This window comes from Protopterus annectens, chromosome 1.part1 (assembly GCF_019279795.1).
Source record: "Protopterus annectens isolate FY-2018-M chromosome 1.part1, PAN1.0, whole genome shotgun sequence".
Lineage (NCBI taxonomy): Eukaryota > Metazoa > Chordata > Ceratodontiformes > Protopteridae > Protopterus > Protopterus annectens.
This window is the reverse complement of record NC_056726.1, coordinates 991,603,528-991,624,745: the sequence shown is the minus strand read 5'-3', so window position 1 is coordinate 991,624,745 and position 21,218 is coordinate 991,603,528. Positions and strand designations below refer to the sequence as shown.

The 21,218-nt window shown below is 40.9% G+C and overlaps 1 protein-coding gene across 1 annotated transcript in view; it reads left to right on the top strand.

The window, feature by feature from the left end:
- Positions 1-13,067, top strand: part of RPS9 (ribosomal protein S9) — a 33,705-nt gene extending 20,638 nt beyond the window's left edge. Inside the window, exons 4-5 of the mRNA XM_044079446.1 lie at positions 4,467-4,653; positions 12,811-13,067. Of these exons, the coding sequence (XP_043935381.1) occupies positions 4,467-4,653; positions 12,811-12,988 (365 nt within the window). The 3' untranslated portion in view covers positions 12,989-13,067. The remainder of the gene's footprint in view (positions 1-4,466; positions 4,654-12,810) is intronic.
- Positions 13,068-21,218: the final 8,151 nt, after the last annotated feature.

The window sequence follows — 21,218 nt, the reverse complement described above, 5'->3', positions numbered from 1 at the left end:
ATATAAGCAATTAACATTTTTAGTTCCTTTAATCTTGTACACAAGTCATGCATACTTTTATCAACCAAAGGAGTAGTTGTGGACAGTAATTTATCGGGGGGGGTGGCAACAGTCAAGTGGAATGCTATTCTTCCAGTAGAACAAGACTGACTTGGGAGTACCCAGTTTGAGGGGGTATTTCAGAGCTACAGTTGAGCCTCCTGTACATGTACAAGCAGAAGTCTGTCATACAAAACAGTTATATTCATGAAGTAGCAGAGAGTAATCTAGGAGCTAAGCCAACACTGGAATGGAAAAAAATGATTGTCCTGATAGGGATGACTGCAGTTGGATACTGATGATGGGCATGAGGGGGGTAGAATTTATTGGAGAACTGGCAAAGGAACCAAGGTATTGGGAGCAAATAACTGAGGGAAAGGTAATGGAATGGGAAGACTATTAGAATCTAGAACAGAAGCTGCAGTAAGGAGTGGTATAATTAGTGGAACATAAAATATTGCATGATAACTATAAAAATTAGAAGTGGTTGGCAAAGATTGGGAAGAGATTGGATAAGCAGTTCACAAAAAAGCAATGGTGGATATGTGGATAGTCTGGAAGATTTGGGATCTTTGAAAGTCTTTACATAGATATTTTTCTACCCCAAGTAGACTCCAAAGAAACTTTCTGCTGGTAGACTGCAATTGTTGGAGGCATGATGGGGAGGAAAGGTAACTGGGAACATTTTCTGAATGTAATGAGTTGGCAGATTTAAAATTTCCTGCAGACTGTTCTGTCAGATACTGGGAGAGCAAATTGTAACTTTCTGCTATGATACAGAATCTGAATTGCCTAGACATAGTAAGGCCTTGCTGAGTCTTAATTTTGGTGGCTGCCAAAAAAGTAATTACTAGAAAATGGAAGTCTGTGTAAACCAATGCTAATAGAATTGGCAAAGATAAAAAGTAGTAGAGTGCACTTGAATTGGGATCTTTAGAAAAGTGTAAGAGCAAATTGTGTAGGGAAAAAAATGGGCATTGTGGGCTCAATACATGCAGAGGAGGAGCGAGGTTTAAAAGAAGGCAGGATTTATGTAATGTTTGACTATATATATATAAGTGCATCATGTTTGTAACTAAGGTTGTCTGTATGATTTGTTATTTATATAAATATGAAATTGCATGTCATGCTTGGTAATTTAATAGTTCATAGTTTTTTGCTAGTACTGATTAGAGATGCCTTCCCTTTTAGGGATTTTGCTCTATCATGTAGTAGCTTCCTCCTTCTGTTGTATAGCTTATTAATGGCTGGGGTCCACCAGACAGGTCACCTGCCTTTGGGGGAATGGGTCTTGGTTTTATTTGGGATTGCATGATCCATGCATTCCTGGTTTTATTTGGGATTGCATGAGCCTTGCATTCCTGGTTTTATTTGGGATTGCATGATCCATACATTCCTGTAAGTGTCCGTAGAATGCGTTTATAAAGGATTCAGCAGAGTGGGCTGTGGTTTCCACTGGCCCGGGGGCTTTGAAGGATTCCACTTCGGTCTTAAGTGTGAAGTCAGCTTTTGAGAAGTTCTTCACTGTGGTCTTCTGTGCTGGGGGTGGGGGCAGGATGTGGATTTCCAGGGAGATTAATTTATGGTCCGATCTTACCAATGAGGGGTATACTTCTGGTATGGAACATTGTGTCCCCATGTTTGTGATGATCAGGTCTAATATGTTTTCCCCTCTTGTGGGAGAGGTGACTAGTTGTTCCATAGCATTTGAGTAAAAAACTCCAGCTATACTCTGTCGCATATCGTCTACTCAGAGGCAATCTCTGCTTAACATACAAGGCCATGTCAAACCCAGAGCTGTTGGACATGCTACACTTAAAGAAATCCCAATCCCTCAGAGCTACACGCTCCAGGGATCTAAACCTTGTCATCACAATAAACAAAACATGCTGGAGGGATAGGTTCCTGACCCAGAGACTCCCCAGACTCTGGAATAGATTGCCCACACATGAGGAACCTTGACGATTGGATGGGAGAAAGGAAATTCACCCCAGGGATCACGTCAGTCTCCCTGCTAGACAGGGGTCCAGGAAAGTAAATAATGTGGGAAGAAATATCCAGGGAATTGTTATGGCTAGGCTTGTGTGGCCCTAGGGCTGATAGCCTAGTACCAACCTATGAACCTATGAATTCTAGGAACCTTTGGGCTAGGGTGTTGGTGCTTGAGTAATGCTCCCAGTCTATGTTTGGGTAGTTGAAGTCCCCCAGTATGATGGTGTTTGGAAGAGACCTTCATATTCTCCAGTGTCTTTAGGAAGGCCGAGTGGGGTTCCTGAGTTTGAGAGGGTGGTCTGTAGCATGCTACAAACTGGAGGGCAGTTTTGCCTACTGTTGCACATGGATGGTCTCCGATGCTTCGTGCATTGCCACTAACCTGGAGGTGTGGGTATCCTTGATGAATATGGGTACTCCCCCTCCTTTTGTGGTTCGGTCCAAGTTCTGGGGCCGAAAAGCATGATATGAGGTATAACCTGGTAGTGCTGGGATGCTCTCAGGAGCCTTGATCCAGGTTTCTGTCACTGCACAGACATCAGTGTTCTCCATACTGAGGAGGGCTTAGAGAGCATGCATCTTGAGGTTTAGACTTCTGGCGTTGAGCAGCATTACCCTTAGTTTCTTTCTACTTGTGTTTTTTATGTCCGCAACCATAAACCTTAAAAATAATAGTCAAATTCTGCCTCGCTAAACAGGGAGGAAGCCGTCCCTGCACAGCATTTGTCAAGACAACAAAATAAAAAAATTTGCACGAGCAGATGCCTACGAGAATCTGGCCTAGTTTAATGTAATGCAAGCGGGATGAACAGGTAAGTTGTTATACCTGGTTAAGACCAAGGCAACTCAAGCTCTACTCAGTAGCATACCGCCTACTCAGAGGCGATCTATGCCTGAAGTACAAGGCCATGTCCAACCCGGAATTAATGGACATGCTCCACCTCAGAAAATCCAAATCCACCAGAGCTACGCGAGCAAGCGATTTGAACTTCAGCACAGAAATATAGGACATGCTGGAGGGACAGATTCATAACCCAGAGGCTCCCTTCACTCTGGAATAAAATCCCAGTCCATGTTAGGCAGAGCCCTTCACTGACTCTCTTCAAGAGAAATCTTGAGTGGATGGGAGATCGTAGGTTTACCCCAGGGGTCACTTCTGTGTCACTGCTAGAAAGAGGTGTACAGTAAACTAAACCTTAAAATGGGCACAGTATACTCATTCCAAGGGGTGGCGAAAGCCAAACACTCTGGCTAGGCTTATGAATGCCCTAGGGCAGATAGCCTAGTATGAACCTATGAACTGATTCTGTTGGCTGACTCTGTATGCTCTGGTACACTTCCTCAAAATGGGTTTTCTGTGGGGTGGACTTCCACCAGCCAACATGTGACTTGATTTAAAACATTGTAAAGGTGATCTGTCCCTCTCACTGTAATAGTTTCTGTTCACTTTGCAGGTTCGTCCATTAGGAATGCCAGACCAGAGGCCCTAAAATTGTACCTGACAACTATTTGCTTCTGTTCACCATTGCCTTGCATATGGCTGCAGTGTTTCTAGCTCTAACAAAGTTAACCATGGCCTGTAAAGGGTACCCTACCAAGATGGAGGGAGAGACATAATTCATGCCCCTGCATGCTAGTGCACCAAATTTTGAAACTGCCGGGAAGCAAAGTATGTGGCTGGTGAGTTAGGCAACCTCAGTGTGCTACAAGTAGTTTGCATTTTAACAAGCCTGACAGCTTGGTACTCCAGCCTGATAACACAGATTAAGGCACAAGATTACCAACTGGTAGAACTGGGAGGGTTGTTGGCATAACTGGGCAGCAGTATCTGTGTGGAAAAAAGGCCTGTCAATCTACTTCCGTGGTATGCCATGAAAACCATATGTGGGTCTTGTGATGGTTGCCATGAGTCAACTTTTGCTTGCTTTAACAGCTTGGTGTTCGGGTCTGGGAGGAACTTTGTGACCCAAGTTTGAGATCAGAATATTCATTCTTGGGCCTCTGCCTTCCTAATAAATACAAAGGGCAACAGCTTATTTTTATTCTGGATAGGAATTAGTTCAGAGGTGATTTGGCTTTCCCTTTGTTTCCTAGTGTATCTTTAGATGCCTTGGAAGAGCAGGCTGTTTTGAGCCAGAAAGGAATTTCGATCTTGCTGAAGAACATTCTCCTTGGGTGTATTTTCAGCTTTCTTTGGCAACGATGTTGGTGTGCTTGCCAGGCCAATGTTGGTGCATCTGCAGGCAGTGGCTTAAGTTGGAGGTTTTGGAGAATGTGAGTAGTCTGCTTAAAGCTGCAGAAGCTGTTATCAATAAGATGCTCTACCAAAGGCATTTTTTTTTTATTAAAAAGGGGGGTAATTATACTTGTAATGTGTTTCTGGTGCCTTTTGTAGTGTGGCTGTATGTAGTTGCTAACTCTGGCTTTGTTCTCAGGTAACGCCCTGTTGCGTCGTTTGGTGCGTATTGGTGTGCTGGATGAAGGGAAGATGAAGCTTGATTACATTCTAGGTTTGAAGATTGAAGACTTTTTGGAGCGTCGTCTACAGACCCAAGTGTTTAAGCTGGGACTTGCTAAATCTATTCACCATGCTCGTGTGCTGATCCGACAGAGGCATATACGGTATGTAAATTGAGTTTGACTTTGTGGTGGTTGGGTTCCTGCTATTGCATCAATTCAAAGTAGCTTCCTTGATGCTAATGAGTGTTGCATGTGCAGAACAGTTAATACTAGCGAGAATGATCAGTGAGAAAAAGCATTAAAGGAAAACATTGTGGGTAGTTCCATGCAGTATGTTTTTTTACCATTTATTTGCCAGAAAGTCAGCCTGTAGTTTCATTTCTTTGCCTTTGAATCAAAGGAAGGGGGAAGGGACAACCCACTGTTTTGGCAGAGGAATTTGTTCTCATAGATGTATGTATGTCTGTTTTTCCTGTTTAGTAGTGGGATGGGGGCATAGGTTCATACAAAGTTGCTAAGCATGCAGTCCATGAGACCATTAGTCTATCTCCTATTCCCAATTGCCACAAAGCACTGTCTGGTTAAGTGACTTGCTCAATGTCCCATTATAGAAAAGTTAAGATGGAAGATTCTAACAGTGTTCTTTAAGCACTAGAAGCAGAACTTTAGTCTTCTGCACTTACTGAAACTTCTAATATGTCTGGCAGTTAGAGGAACAAGAATGGGTTGCTGTTATACTTTGTTGAGCACTAGATCTTTAATCCATTTTGTTAACCAGGTGAGACCACTGGGGCACAGCACAGTTTTCAGGGGTGACCCAGAAGCACTCTCTTAAATGACTTTATCAGTCACACAGTAGGCAGGTAGAAGTGAGGGAAATCGAACAGTTTACCTTTCACTATAGGTAAGTTTTTAAGTCTTTTAGACCACTGGTTGTGGCAGTTGGTGTTTAAGGTTGTAATCTGTTAGAGCTGCCTCGTGTAGTGCAAGGTTTGGTTCCTTTAACCTTCATTTACCTTTGTCATTGAGCAAGTCACTTATTGCTGCCATGCACCCATGAGAAAGGTCAGTTGCATTCACTGTTTACTGTGCTAGTTAGTGGAAATGTTATCTTTATGAACTCTAGTCACCCTACTAATGACTTTCCTGAGCTGACAACTTTGTGATAGAATTTGAGTGCTCCATCAGTTTGTTTTTCTGCTTGACCACCTTAGATTTTTGGAGGTTTTGGTGCATTTACTGACTCCATTTTCGCAGTGATGCTCCCACAACCTCCACAATTGCATTACAGGTGGGATAGTTAGAGAAACGGAGCTAGTCAAACATCTGTTGGTATGGTGTGTACAGTCATTTAACTTGATTGATAGGCATGGGTTCTGGATAAGGATTTTGATATTGTGGGTTATGTATTGGAATTCCTTTTAATTTTTTTCCCCGCAGAGTAAAGGACTTGCTGTTTTGTTTTGTGTAGCTTTTATGCAAAGTCTTGTCTATGAATGGATGCCTGAACCAAAAGTTCAGCAAGGTCAATTCGGCAAAGCCGTATACCTTGCACAGAGGCTGACAATTTCAGCATGTCCTTAGTGGGTCAGCTACTGTTATTGTGAAAATGGCTTAGTCTGGGACCAGATTTTGGACCAGGTAATCTTTTTTTTTTTTTTTTTTTTTTTTTTCCAGACTGATTCATATTGCATGCTTTTCCCCGCAGGAAGGCTACATGTCTAAAGTCGTATGTTTAGTTCACAATTCTGTGCTTAGAATGGTTTCAGTACTTGTATGTGCAGAGCGTTTTAGAACATTTAGGGCTGCACACTTCTGAATTACATTGGAGTTTGTACAATTTGTATGCTAATGGTTTGGTGCAGAATAGTGGGGGAAAACTTGGCATTAAGGCTGTTTTATGACAACAGCTGGAAGACTAAGGAAGTGACTGGCAGTTATTTGGAGATGTGTAAAATTCTCAAGTTTTAAAAAAATGTAGAGAGAGCCAGAGTTTGCACTTGGTTCGTGTTAAGCTACAGCCTAATTGTGTAAATCCCAGGTTGAAACAGGCAGACAAAACTGTTCATTGGTGAAGATTAAATAGTAGGCAAGAAGTGAAAATGCCCCCATTCCCATGTATGAGGTAGTGACTACAGGGTTTTGTTCTGTATGGCTGAGTTTCCCTACCATTAATAGTTCACTTCAGGTGTATGAAGTGGTTAAATGACTTGTTTGAAAATGAGTTGAATTCTGTCATTCAGGCAAGTTTGAGTTAACTGCATGTATTTTACAGTTATGTCTATACCACAGTTTTAATATTTAAGGGGTTGTGAATTTTTTTGCTGTTGAAATGTGTGGAAGGGACAGCAGGCCACCAGTTGATTTTTGTATGGTAATTTTTCAGCAGTACAGGTACAGATACTCAGGGTTTCCATTAATCTGTTTTCAAGAGTGGAGTACTTGAATCAATGTCTATATGTTGCAATTGTGATGAGAGGTCTTAACGAGAAACTGTACACAATACTTGCGAATCGCTACGCTTGTCTAGTAATCCAATTAAAACGTGCTACAGTATATAGTGGATATAAAAAGCGTACACACCCCTGTTAAAATGCCAGGTTTTTGTGATAAAATGGGACCACAATAAATCCTTTCAGAACTTTTTTCCCACCTTTAATGTGACCTATAACCTGTAAAATTCAATTGAAAAACATCTGTCAGGGAAAAAATAAAATGTACAATAAACTGGTTGCATAAGTGTGCACACCCTTAAACTAATATTTTGTTGAAGCACCTTAATTACAGCATTCAGTCTTGGGTAGGAGTCCATCAGCATGACACATCTTGACTTGGCAATATTTGCCCACTCTTCCTTGCAGAAGCGCTCCAAATCTGTCAGATTGTGAGGGGATCTCTTCAGGTCACCCCACAGATTTTGTTGAATTTAGGTCTGGGCCATTCCAAAACTGTAATTTTTTTTCTGGTGAAGCCATTCTTTTGTTGGATAAATGCTTGGGGTCATTGTCATATTGAAAGGTGAAATTCCTCTTTCATCTTCAGCTTTCTAGCAGACGCCTGAAGGTTTTGGGCCAAAAGTGACTGGTATTTGGAACTGTTCATAATTCCCTCCACCTTGACTAAAGCCCCAGTTCCAGCTGAAAAGCAAACCAAAAGCATGATACTGTTGCCACCATGCTTCCCAATCACCAAAAGAACACCATCCCACACAGTGAAGTGTTTTTGGGCCAAACATACCTTTTGGAATTGTGGCCAAAAAGTTCAACCTTGGTCTCATCAGACGTAACACATTTTCCCACATGCTTTTGGGAGGCTTGATGTATTGTCTTGCAATCCTACCCCATAGCCCAGACATATGGAGAACATGGGAGATTGTTGTCACATGTACACAACCAGTACTTGCCAGAAATTCCTGCAGCTCCTTCAGTGTTTGTGTAGGTCTCTTGGCAACATCTGACCAGTTTTCATCAGTTTTGGAGGGACGTCCAGTTCTTTGCAACGTCACTTTTGTCCCATATTTTCTCCACTTTTTGATATCTGTCTTCACTATGTTCCATGGTATATCCAATGCTGTGAATTTTTTGTACCCTTCTGACTGATACCTTTCAACAACGAGATCCCTCTGCTTTGTAAGCTCACTGCAAACCATGGCTTTTGCTGTAGCAGGCAATTGAGTAAATGTCAGGAAAATCTACTAGGACAACTGAACTTTATTTGTAGTTAATCAGTCTCTTAATTGATGGCAGGAGTGTACACATGAAGACTGCTGTAATTAAATCAAAAGGTGCTTCAACGAAGTATTAGTTTAAGGGTGTGCGCGCACACTATTAGTTTAAGGGTGTGCACACTTACGCAACCAGCGTATTGTATGTTTCTTTATATTTTTTTCCCTAACAGATTTGTTTTTCAATTGAATTGTACAGGTTATCGATCACATTAAAGGTGGGAAAAGTTTTGAAATGGTTTATTGTGGTCTTTTTTTATATATCACAAAACCTGCCATTTGTACAGGGGTGTGTACACTTTTTATATCCACTGTATAATATGAGTGTTGGAAAGTAGTGGGGCTGGGTGCTGAGGTGCTTTCCTTGCACATTTTGCAAGTGTATTTACAATTTTCAATTAAAAAAAATGTCTAGAAGCCCTGTGCATAATTTAAGCTAACAGTTTGAGGCACTTTTAGGTTGTGAAAATTTGAGGTACTTATTTTAATTTTGCACATTTTAGCTTAATATTTTGCATGTCACTATGATTAAGTTTGATGCTGGGTTGCAGGTCTCAAACATTGCATCAGGTTAGTGACCCAAGTATTTGACTTTATTTTTATTTGTGAGTCTTTGGTATAGTGGGGTTGTACTGGATAGACTGTAACAGCATCTATAGGTCCAGGATTAAGGGTTTAAACAGTTGTTCTGTAAAGTATATATATGCAGTCAGAGAAACTACTGTGCTAGTCACCCAAACATTTTTGGGGAAGAATTGCAGTTTTGATTATGCCCAACACTGATAGTGCTTTTGACTTTTCTGCTTTGCTCTGCACTGTTGACATGTAATTCAGACGTGTTGTCCTACCCAAGGATTTGACCATAGTGACCTGTTGAAGTTAGGTGGTTTGTCAGAATACTGAGAACTGCATTTCTTGGCGCAGTTTCCTAGTCTCATGCACAATTTAATGTTGGGGGTGGGGTGGTTCAAATGTTTGACCATTACATCATGACCTGTAGGAAGCTGTGGTCTTAAGTCGTTGAATACTTGAAGCTTTCTACCTCTTGCCCAGTAAATCTTGTCCACATTCCATAGCCATTGACTTGGAAAGGTGGAGACCAGATACGAGAACTGCAGTTAACAATATGTTTAATGTAATTGGCTAGACTAAAGCTGTAAAGTATCGGCTCTGCTTTGGTTGAGCCATGTGCTTTCTTAGTAGTTTATCGCCTATGTGCTTTGACCAGAACAATTACACTACTGCTTTGGACCATTTGGAGGGTACATATATTTGGGGTTGGGGTGTGAAGAAAGTGCTTGACTTTATTGCAATTTTGCCATTTATAGAGACTTGTGACTGTTAACGCACATTGCATTTTCAGGATAGTTAAAAGATTGTATGCAGAAGATCAAAAACTAAAGCTGCAGTATTTTTTTTTGTTTACTCAGCATTGAATTTGTTTCTGCACTTAGTAATGCATTTTGTCATATTTAATGTCAATTGAATTAGTTAATGGGAGCATCCGCTATTCATTTATATCGGTCTCAACTGTTGATTAATCCTGACATTTGTGTCTCTAGGACCTGCCAGATAAAGCAGGACAAGTTTGTGTTAGTTCAGACATGTACATTCAAGCCCAATTACAGGGTATGACTGCCTGTGCCCACATGGATGGGCAGCAGGAGTAAAGGAGAGGCCATGCTGGGCTTATAGTGGCCAGCAAGTGGTTTAGTAAGGGAGTCCAAAGATCTTGCATGATTGGCCAACATGCAACTCTGGTAGACTTCCTAGGGTAAGGAAAGGGCATTGGGATAGTTTAGTGATTGCAGGGACATCCTATTTAAAGTCAGCCTACAGCATAGACCACTGCATGTCCCAGTCAGCAGCATAGACCATTGCATGTCCCAGTCAGCAGCAAGCAGTGGTCAGAAAGGCTCTCTGATGAGTAGACTAGGCTAAAGACCTGAAAGTTGAGTGAGTGTGCCAGTACAATAGTTTAAGGAAATCTGAACACCAGCATCTCAAGAATAGGTTATAGGTGGAATTGACAAGTGGCAGTGCCTCAAGTTAGAACAGAGGGGCAGCTGAGCCCAGGTGTGGAAATAATATAAGGAAAACTGGTGGGCGAATGCAGTAGGCCATCAATTGTACAGGAAAATTTTGAAGAAAAAACTGACCAGCCTGAGTACTAGTTGTCTAATAGACTAAAACCGTATTTGCACTAGCATAGAACAAGGCATTGGAAGCTGTCTACCAGCTTCTGAAAAATGAGACTGTAGATGGCACAAGCTTGTGATGTTGAAAGGCAGAAACAAGTAATTTGGTCATCTGACATTCATCATAAAGGATGACGGCAAAACCTCACCAGTTCAGAGCATCAAAAGGCAGATGGAAGGGGTACTTCAAGCTGCTTGTGAATGTTGAGAATTACACAGAATGTGTACTGCCCTGAACTGTCTATGATTAAAGAGCCCACACTAGAAAGATGTTGGGTGGCCTGGGAAGAAATGACACCAGGAGCAAAAAGATGCAGATTTGTATCATTTGAGTCTGTATGCTGTTTAAAAGCAGACAAATTGTAATTCAGTCAGATTTTTTTCTCTATCTTTAAGGGTCTTAACTCTAAAATATACTTTTGTTACATTGCATTCCTAGCATTAGTGACTTTCTTTATCTCCCTCTAAATAATGCTGTGAATTGGAGGTGTGTGAATACTGAATTTAAATGGATGGAATTCTGACTTGCATTGGTAGTAAGCAGAAATATGTAGTCTCCAGTGTGTATTTTTGCTGTTAAACCCCCAAAGACATTTTAATGAAATCTGTACATTTCAGGTGAATGCAGCTGAGGAAATGGTGGGTGCAAGCAACTCTTAACATGTATAGATTTAAATGCTTGCTCAGAGTTGGTACTTTAATGCTGGAGTACAGGTAGCGTTTGACTCCCCTCAGCATAATTGCCAGAACAGTACAGTATTGTATGGAGTTACTGACCAGCAGTTTTATAGAACATTGGCTCATAGGTGAATACTATACTAGCCGCCATTGTAGGTCATTTTAAGCTTAGCCAGTTTCCTTCAGAGGTGAGACTAAAACCCTGTACCTTGTGTCTGTAAGGCCAACACCTTATCCAGAGGGTTGGCATGATGGTTGAGTGGACACTCAAAGCTAGTTACATTGCACTGGAGGGAGGGGAGTAACAGGTGTTGCACATACATATACTGCAGCCTCATTAGCTTTGCAGTGAAACTAGTCTTAGCCATCTTTTGTATGTAGCACCATTTTTACAGCATTGAATTTAAAGTTTGAGGGGCTTGTAAAGGGATCCAGTGTGTTAAACAAAACCATCGTAATTTTAGGTTCATAACTAGGCTATCTGCCCTAGGGCATTTATAAGCCTAGCCAGTGTGTGTTTGGCTTTCGCCACCCATTTTAAATTAATTTTGCTATGCCCATTTTCGAGGTTATAGGTTCATACTAGGCTATCTGCCCTAGGTACTAGGCTATCTGCCCTAGGAAAAAATGTCAACCGCAAGTATCAAACCCAGGAACCCCATACACCATAGTGAAAGCGCAAGCCATTTGAGATATAATAAAATACCCTGGTCAGTCTCTAACCCGGGACCTTGGACTCACCAGTTTGCATGAAGTACCACTACACCACAGCAGATATTTGCTATTAATCAGCAGTAGACTTTTGAGTAATACAGGCTTCTGTTGCATTGACCATATGTAGTGCTACATTTTATATTTCTAACCTTTTTACATAGAAATATTTGAAGATGGGATCCACTAGATTGGACTGCATACTCTCAGTTCCCAGTTAACTGAAGTGATTTGGCTGAACTGTGCATCGATGAAATATGGTTTGGGGGCAGATCTGAAGCCTGCCACAATCCTTTTACATGTACCATCAGAGTTCCACCTTGGAGAAGATTTTATTTAGAGGGCATTATTTGCACAAAAGTTTCTCCATGCTGAGCATGGTTGGTTTCAAAAATAAACATTGAGCTATCAAGTTTTCTTAGAACTGAGTTTTGCATGTCCTGTTTGAAAGTCTTCCAGCCTTGTCCAGAATGTGATAAAGGCTTGTTTCTATTTTCATTTATTACATTGGCCAGCGAAGATGTTTCAAATGTGTTTGGTACCTTATAGTTTTCTTCCTGTCTAGTACTTCTGTAAAAGCATAGTTCGATACTTTTCACTATTTTACTTGGGTTTCTTTATTTCTGTAATGCGGTTTCCTTGTCAATGCTTCTTTTAGTATTCAAGAGGCTTTGGCCGCAAGTATCTGGGTGGGGGGTAGGCATTACATTGCAAATGTCATTCATGAGCCCAGAATAGGCATTAAAATATAAGAGGGTAGTGCTTGCTTTGAATGTTGCTTCATGATTTCATATGTTTGGGAGTTTTTACTGTGAAAATCTATGCAAGGTCAGTGTCAGTGAATCTAAATGTTTCATATTGCTGGGAGGGTAGTGAAAGGCTTTTTTTCTGCCCACCTTTATCTGTAAAGCTGCTGGTACAAAAGTTCAACAGTGCATGCATCTTGATTGTTGCTGCTAGATGGGCTCTTTTTTAGAACTGTTCTCAATTTCTTTTTTCTGTCAACAGTGTCCGGAAACAGGTGGTGAACATACCTTCCTTCATTGTACGTTTGGACTCTCAGAAGCATATTGACTTCTCCTTGCGTTCTCCTTATGGTGGTGGACGTCCTGGCCGTGTCAAGCGAAAGAATGCCAAGAAGGGCCAGGGAGGTGGCGGAGGTGGTGATGATGAAGAGGAAGATTAAACTGTACTTATTGCACAATGAGGCATTGTTTTGAAATGCAGCATTGCGCATGTTTAAAAAATAAATTTCTGGAAAAACATGTTAAGCTGTACCTTGAATTGTGCTTTGATTGTGGGTCGGAATAAGACATCCTTGTTTTCCATAGAAGTTAAATATTGAGTTAATGATTAGTTAAGGAGCACTAATGGCCGTGCTTTAATTTTGACTCTTAAATGCTATTTTTTCCGCTTAAGCTTCTGATTTTCCTTGCTTTAAAACCCCCTCAAAATGCAATGTTAACTTGGGGTTCTTCCTCCAATAAAGAAGGGGAGAAGATTATTTGAAGTTATCAAAAATAACTGTTCTCACTGCTACAGATTGTCCATTTAAGAGAGAATTATTTTCTATTTTTACCTGGTATTTTGCATACTAGAATTTTTCTGACTTGACAGGTGTGCTGTTGGCATGTGCAGCTAGTCTTTTGTCGTGTGTGTATACACGTGTATGTATATGTGTGGGTATGTGTGTATATATATATATATATATATATATATATATATATATATATATATATATATATATATATATGTATATATGAATATGTATATGTGTGTGTGTATGTATATGTGTGTGTGTATGTATATATATATATATATATATATATATATATATATATATATATATATATATATATATGGGTTCATATGAATCCATATATATATATATATATATATATGGGTTCATATGAATCCATATATATATATATATATATATATGGGTTCATATGAATCCATCGAAATGTCATTACAGCGACATTGAGTTCAGCGACACGAAATTAGCGAATATTCAGTTTAGCGAAAGTTTAAATTATCGACAGTCATTTCCACGACAATGTAACTGCATATTTGTAATAACAAAGAATAGGTCCAATAAGTATATACATGGATAACATATCAACAAAACATATGACCAACTTAATAGGTACTATACAACATAAATACTCGCGTTACTTGAATTCTCCGTGCTTAGCACCGAAGAAAATGGCGGACATATACCTGACTGCTCCAGGGGTGATAGGATCAATCTATCCTACAGTAAACTCGCAAAGAATGAAGCCCATGTTAGTAGTAGACAACTACCTGTACTATTTAGAAAGGACAAGAGATAGTATACGCTACTGGGCCTGTAAATACAAATGTACGCAACACTGTAAGGGTAGGGCTGTAACCCTGTACTTGCCTGACGGGGATAAATTGCAGAAGTCTGTTGCTCATTCACATGCAGCTGACTTAGGAGAAACAGAGTGCTATGTAGTTTGTAGCGATTTGAAATGCAGGGCTACTATGGCGAGGGACACTCCTTCACTTGTAGTGGACGATGCATTAGCATATCTTTGGCAACAATTGATTGTTTACCCAGTAGAGCAGCACTTTTGTAACAGGTGAGACGGCTAAAGCGCGGTCCCAGTAAACAGCTACAACTAACGCTAGACAACATCGACTTTAGTAAGTTTAGGTTGAAAACAGGTATATTTATACACAAAGTTACGTCAGATAAAGTAACTGACACCACAGTAGTAGTGTTTACTACTGTAGATAACTTGCGTGACCTTAGTCAATCCACCATATGGCTAATGGATGGCACGTTCTTCAACAAAGGTGTGACTGTACGCCAGCTATACAGTATACATGGCACACTGCAACATGGTGAAGACATGAAATTTGCTCCACTAGTTTATGCATTCATGTCGAAAAAATCGCTAAAAGCCTATAACTACCTCTGGAGTAGTATTTTCTTTCTGCTGTCAGCGAATAGTTTTGAGATTGAAGTAAAGTTTGTGTTATGCGACTTCGAAATAGCCGCAATGAAGAGTGTTAGAATTAGCTTCTCTGATGTACGTTCTAAGGGCTGTTTGTTCCACTTTGGGCAGAATGTATGGAGGAAAATTCAATCCTTAGGTTTAGCTAGTGTATATAACAATTCCCAGCAGTTTCAATTAGCTGTGAAGTCACTAGTTGCTCTAGCCTTTCTACCTGAAGATAAGGTGAAAGGGACATTTGAGGAGTTGAAAAGTAGGTTTCCCAAGGAAGGCAAAGATGTTGTACAATACTTTGCAGACTAGTATATCTATGGGAAAAGGCGTAAATTTCAAACTACGTTTACCTCTGCTATGAGATTCCCGCCGTTGTTCCCTATAACTTTCTGGAACATATTTGAATTGAATGAGTTGTGTTTACCTCGCACTCAGAACAAGGTTGAAGCGTGGCACCGTAGATTAAAATGTTTACTGATAGGGGCACTGATTTACGGTACCTACTGAATACATAGGACCGCATAGACAAAGTGAGAATGCGCCTGTCTACAGGGTGCCCATCATCTCCCAAGAGGAGGAAACTAGTTATACGTCAGCAGCGATTTCAGACTTTTAATTTCTAATATGGGCAGCTACTCTGAAATTGAGTTTGTTGAAGGCATTGCAAGATTACTGAAAATGTAAATCACATCACTGCTATGTTTGCAGTTACAATGGTATGCAAACCGCTTCCGACTTATGTTTGTACATTTTGTATTTTCCTTTAGTTGGTCATTGCACTCATACGATGAGTGTATGCGACGTGTATTTTCTTTAAGTGATATACTATATTCAGGATATGTTGATGTTATAGAATGTACCTTACTAATCACTTGTTTCTAACGTCGCAATGTCGCAGAAGTGAATGTCGGTAATTTGACTTGTCGATGTTATGACTTGTCGGTGATTCCGTTTCGATGTAGTGACTGTCGATGTAATGACATTTCGATGGATTCATATGAACCCATTTATATATATATATATATGTATATATGTATGTGTATATATATATATATATATATATATATATATAATGTGTGTGTATATTTATATATAAACACAGCGGTGCATTTGATTATGAAATAAAGCACTACCAGTAAACGTGTAAAATGAGCTGTATATCCACAACTCTAAATATAGTAACTGATAAGATCGTTGTGGAAAAACAAACTGTGCTAGTATGTTTGGGGGGAGTTTGGGTTCATCCCTTTTGTTACACATCTTTAAAACTGTATTTTCTCATTTTTATTCTGCTTCAGTAGTGGATGGACGTTGAATTGCGTTTTGTCAAATTTTGTTTTGAAAATTTATTGTGGTTTGACACTTAGATCTTGCCACACTTGTGTGTGTGCATGCCTATATGTGGGGTAGATATACGCATGTGCTTGAGTGGCTGTCAGTATACATGTGTTGAGAACTATAGCGGCTAGTACACAAATGTTAGTGCTGCTGTCATTGGCACTTGGTCCAAGTTCATCAGCATTGCTTCCCATTGACACGAGATCAGTGAATTAAAGCATATTGTAAAAAGAAACTTAACCTTTTTATAATTGGGGATGGTGCATGGCCACTTTTTTTTTCCTGACCCGTTTGGTTTTTTTAGCCGTAGTTTCCCCTTCCTAGGCTCAGACCCCAGGTTTTGCTCCCCCTTGACCACTGGTGTGGTGCCTTTGCATCTTGGTGTATACTTGTGCTAATCTTGTTGGTTCTGTTCAGGGGCTTCTGATCTTTTACTCGTCACCAGTCTCTGTGTATCTTGGGTTGCACCTGTGCCAGCAGGACTTTGTGGCCAAAGTTCCCACAATCTTTGACTGTATCAAAAGCTGTTCTCCTTTTGCCTAAAGGAATTGAGAGAGCTAAGCTCTCACTTTCCTGTGCTTTGGGTGAATAAGAGCTGTAACATTCCCAGGCATTGTACAAGATTGCTATTCAGGCAGTGAAGCCTTCAGCTAAAGTGGCTTTCCTGCAGGTGATGAATGCAGAGGTCTGTGGTTCACCCTTGCCTTTGGCTAGTCTGGTTGATTCCTTTTTGGTTTTGACGTTCTGTACTTAGGGAAATCAGATTGAGTCAGAAGTGCCAAGGTCACTGATGCTAAAGGAAGCCCCTTTCCTTGCTGTTGAGCTTGTATTGTGGGAACATGGTAGCAACAGTTACGTTAGCGCAGCAGTAGTTAGCCAGTTCATAGTTTCCATCAGGGCTGTAGCTAGCACAGTAACCGGTCCTCTTTTCAGACTGAATATTTCATTGTTCACCATTGTGACAACATTGTATGCAGTGCCAAGCCCTTTGGAACTTTGCTACCACTGATGAGTATTCCTGTGTGCTGTCGATTTAGCTGGCAGTCAGTGCTCTATGGCTTAACAGATGAGTTCCCTTCTCTGAAAAAACTTTCACATTTTTATAACTGAAAACTATTTCTCTGTAAAACTTGCGTTAGAGTAATGTTTTTGATTGCAATGTGACTTATAAAGTTGTTTAAAACTGGGAACTGAGGTATGTTTTTAAAACAATCTTGACAGTGTTCTTTCAAGGGGAAGTTTTTTCTTTTTCTCTGATATAAAGACTTGTTGCTAAGTTTCCATGGCTTATCTGGCACATTGCTCAGGTTTACTGTAGAGCAACCTGCCCTTTCCCATTTTCTTTCAGCCACATAAAGAAAATGGTTTAACAGCTGTGCTAGGGTGCTTCATCCACGGGTGGTGGCCATGCTGTGGTCAGAGCTGGTTCCTTGGACCACTTATTTTTTTCCTTGATTGTGGCTGGTCTGGACCCCCTACAGCCACCATTGACTTGGGGGTTAGACATCCTCTGCAGCTTTGATTGCCCTTGGCAGGCAAGGAAGAGTCCCTCTTGTCAGTCCTTGAGAGAGAGGGTAAGGTAGAGAATGTCAGTCTAGCCAGAAAGATGTTCATCCATAAGGAGGTTTTTGTTGGTAATTCTAGATCTTCAGAATATCCCAAAAAGCACAGTTAAAACTTAACATCTCTGTGCAACACTTTTATAACTCAAGCTGTCATACTCATGTTGAATTTTATGCTTTACCAAAAGTACTCCTTGCTCCTTTGTGATGAGCATAAGCAGTATTGGCAATCTGCTGGTAAGCAGGCATTTAAAAAGCAACGGTGAGGGATTCCAAAGAAAGCATACCACCCCCCACCCCCCCAAAAGGGAGGTTTAAAGTCTGATTAAGGGACTTTCTTTCCCTCTCCCACTCTGGCAGTTTAAATCTTCCAGAAAGTCTTCTCCATTTTTCTGTCAGATTTGTTTGGCAGATGGGTTGAGAGTAAGCCAAGGGTACAGATAAGTGGGTGTCTTTTTGGGGGTTCGTCCCCGCTTTTCATACCTCTATTCCCTCCTGCCATCCCGCATATTCACTCAGGGAGTGACAGAACCAATTCCTCAGTGTGGAGAATGGCACAAGAAACAGCTATGAAGAAAGTTAGATTACTGTCTGTATCCCCAAGTCCATGGCTACTTGGTTGTCTTGGATGTGTGCTGTCAATATGGTAGTTATTGGGGATGGATGACTTCCCTAAAGGTACATTTCTTGGCATTTATTTTTAGTCCACAACTCTGAAGAAAGTTGGTGGTCAGCAGGAGGCCTTTGACATTGGCATTTAGAGAAGTAAATGCCAAAACCTAGCAGTCCCAGGACCAATCCCAGAGGGACTCTGGCCTTGTAGAGGTTGAAACTCCCCGATTCTAATTTCCTTGGTCCTGTCTGTGAGACATTTGGCTGTATACCAGATGACAAGGGTTTATACCCAATTCGTCAGTCCCCTAAGTGGGGTTATTGTCAAATGCCTTTGCCAGTTAAGGGTGTGAACTATCAGCTTCCATTGCTTTGGTGATCTTGGAAGTCCACCAGGTTGAGTAGACATGACCTGCCTTTCCTATGTCATTATTGATCATTTCCATGGTTTTGCATCAGACTAGTGAGACTTGTGGGTTTGTAGATGGCCCGCCTTTGTACAGAAGTATGACTGTTTACGTTCTTCTAAACCTGTATCTTGTTTGGAGACAGCATTTAAATAGCCATTCCAGAGGGCCTGATAAGGTTCATAGATTAATACTAAGCTAACTGCCCTTGCGAGCCATTTTAAGCCTACCCAATTATCCCTTGAGACTCAAGTCCTGCACCTTGTGTTTAAGGCAAACACCTTAACCATTAGGCCACCCTCCCAACCCTCCTAATAAGTTGAGTTTCATGGTTTCATGCTATTTAGAAGGCTTCCTAGGATGTTGTCTGGGCCAACTGATGCACTTGTCTTGGCCTTAGACAATTGATGTGATAGTGTGTGTGGGGGGGGTATATTTGGCACTTGCTGAGGTGAAGTTGAGGGAGGGTGGATAAAGTTAAAACTGAATTTGTGTGCCAGTAGGTTTATTATATCTTCTGGTTTGGTACAGGTATCAACATGCATCTAAAGTTTTTATGAACAGTTTGTATAGGCAGCAGTGTTCTCTGGGTTTATGGGGGCTTGAAATTTTGCCAGCCCTAATACTTAAGAAGTTAGTCTTGGAATAGTTTTTAAATATTCTAGGGTTAGCTGGGGTTCTGGATTTTATCTTTACTTAAAAGGAGACATTTTGTGCTCTGACTTATCCAGAGGGGGTGTTGCACTATGGGGTGTGCAGCACTCTCCCTTGCTAGTAAGGACCAGATCAAATATGTTTGCTCCCTTGGCATATTGACTGTCTAGTCCGGGGAGTTTGTTTGCAAAATCCAGGGATCTCTGTGCCTTTACATTTGGTGGGATTCCCATTTAATTGTGGAGTAATTAAAGTCTGTAAATACTGGGTTGGATGGCAGGTGTTTCCAGTAAGCTTTAAATACAGGTTATAGGTTTTCTGGCTCATAAGAGGGTGACTTGTGGCTTGTAAAGATGTGGTATTTTGCCTGTGGTGATGTGAATATGGAGCACCCCAAGTGCATTGTCCTGTTTGACCAACCTTTAAGTAATTTTAGATGCAAGTTGAGACCTCCACTTTTAGTACCTCTCTGTAGTAGCTGGTCTGAATTTTTCGAAAACCTAGCCTTGCACTGCAAGTGTGCTGTCTGGCTTTAAACCATGTCTGTGACTGTACAGATGTCTGCATTCTCTAGGGTGTGGAGAGCTTGTAGGGAGTGAGTTTTGTGCAATAATTTTTAATTTTCTCTTGATTTGCTGTGGTGGAAGTACTTCTAGTTTGGCATTGTCTAAAAAAGACACTATGGGGGGGACTGTTTTTAGGTAATGAAAAACCTATAGGGGAGACGTGCAGACCACCCCTGTTAAAGCAGCATGGTCTGACTGTCTCCTTCCATGCTGACAGATTGCGCACACTTAGAATTGGTATTACAAACTAAAACAGTCACAACTGTTGTGGCATAATCCTTGGAGGTAAAATGTTCAGCACTAGGCTCATACCGCCCTGGGACATAACATTCTTGGAGTTCCATGATCTCAGGTCATTTACACTCACATGGACTATTGACCATTGTTATTTAAGGTCCGATGACCTGAGTGTGTGTGTGTAATGTGGTTGATCTTGGCCCCTGATAAGCAATGGACTTTCTCCTTGGTCAGCATGGTGAGAGGGACACAAGCATGTCTCATGAGTTTCCAATGACCAGAATGTCTGTCTGCACTGTAGGCTGAGAAGTAGAGGCTCCATGAGATGTGGCTGTATTTTTTTTGTTGTGGGTATTTTGAGAGTGAATTCAGGCTGTACTTTCGTGTAGGTCTTTTGGGTTTAGGAAAGTTTAATTTAAGTTGCCTCAGTAGATGTGAATCTGTCTGGGTATGATGGTTGCAGCTTGTGAACTACTGAACCTTTTGGCATTGGGAGTGCTTTTATGTGAAAGCTTTGTATGCAGTGATATTGTACAAGTACATCTGTCGCATACCTTATCAGATTGAGAGTTAACTTGTCAGTAAATGAAGCAATTTCTACATTGCCTCAGGATGCCTGTATACATCAAGCTGACAATTGAAAATGTGGGCATGGCAACAGTCCCCTTTTTTTATTGATAAGCCTTTGCAGTGAGAATGTAAAATAATGGTTGGAGTATCTAGTTTTCAACTCTGGGACCAGTACTTGTCACTGCAAACTACATATTGGTGAAATTTCAAGGTTTCTTTTACGGGGAAAAAAAATGTCAATGCAAGGTGCTTGTATCTATGCATGGCACTGCCAAACACTTGCAATGTTTCTTTCTGCTTTTCCCGGTTAGGGATCGCCACAGCGTAACTCCGGTCCGCTAATGAGTGGCCGTAGATTAAGGTGCCAGCTTGACACCCAACCTTCAACTAAGGCACGCCCATTCACGCATGTTTTTCGAATGCCACTCTACCGCGGCGAGGACATGCAGACCACACAGAAGGCGCTCCAGCCAAGAATCGAACGGGAGAACC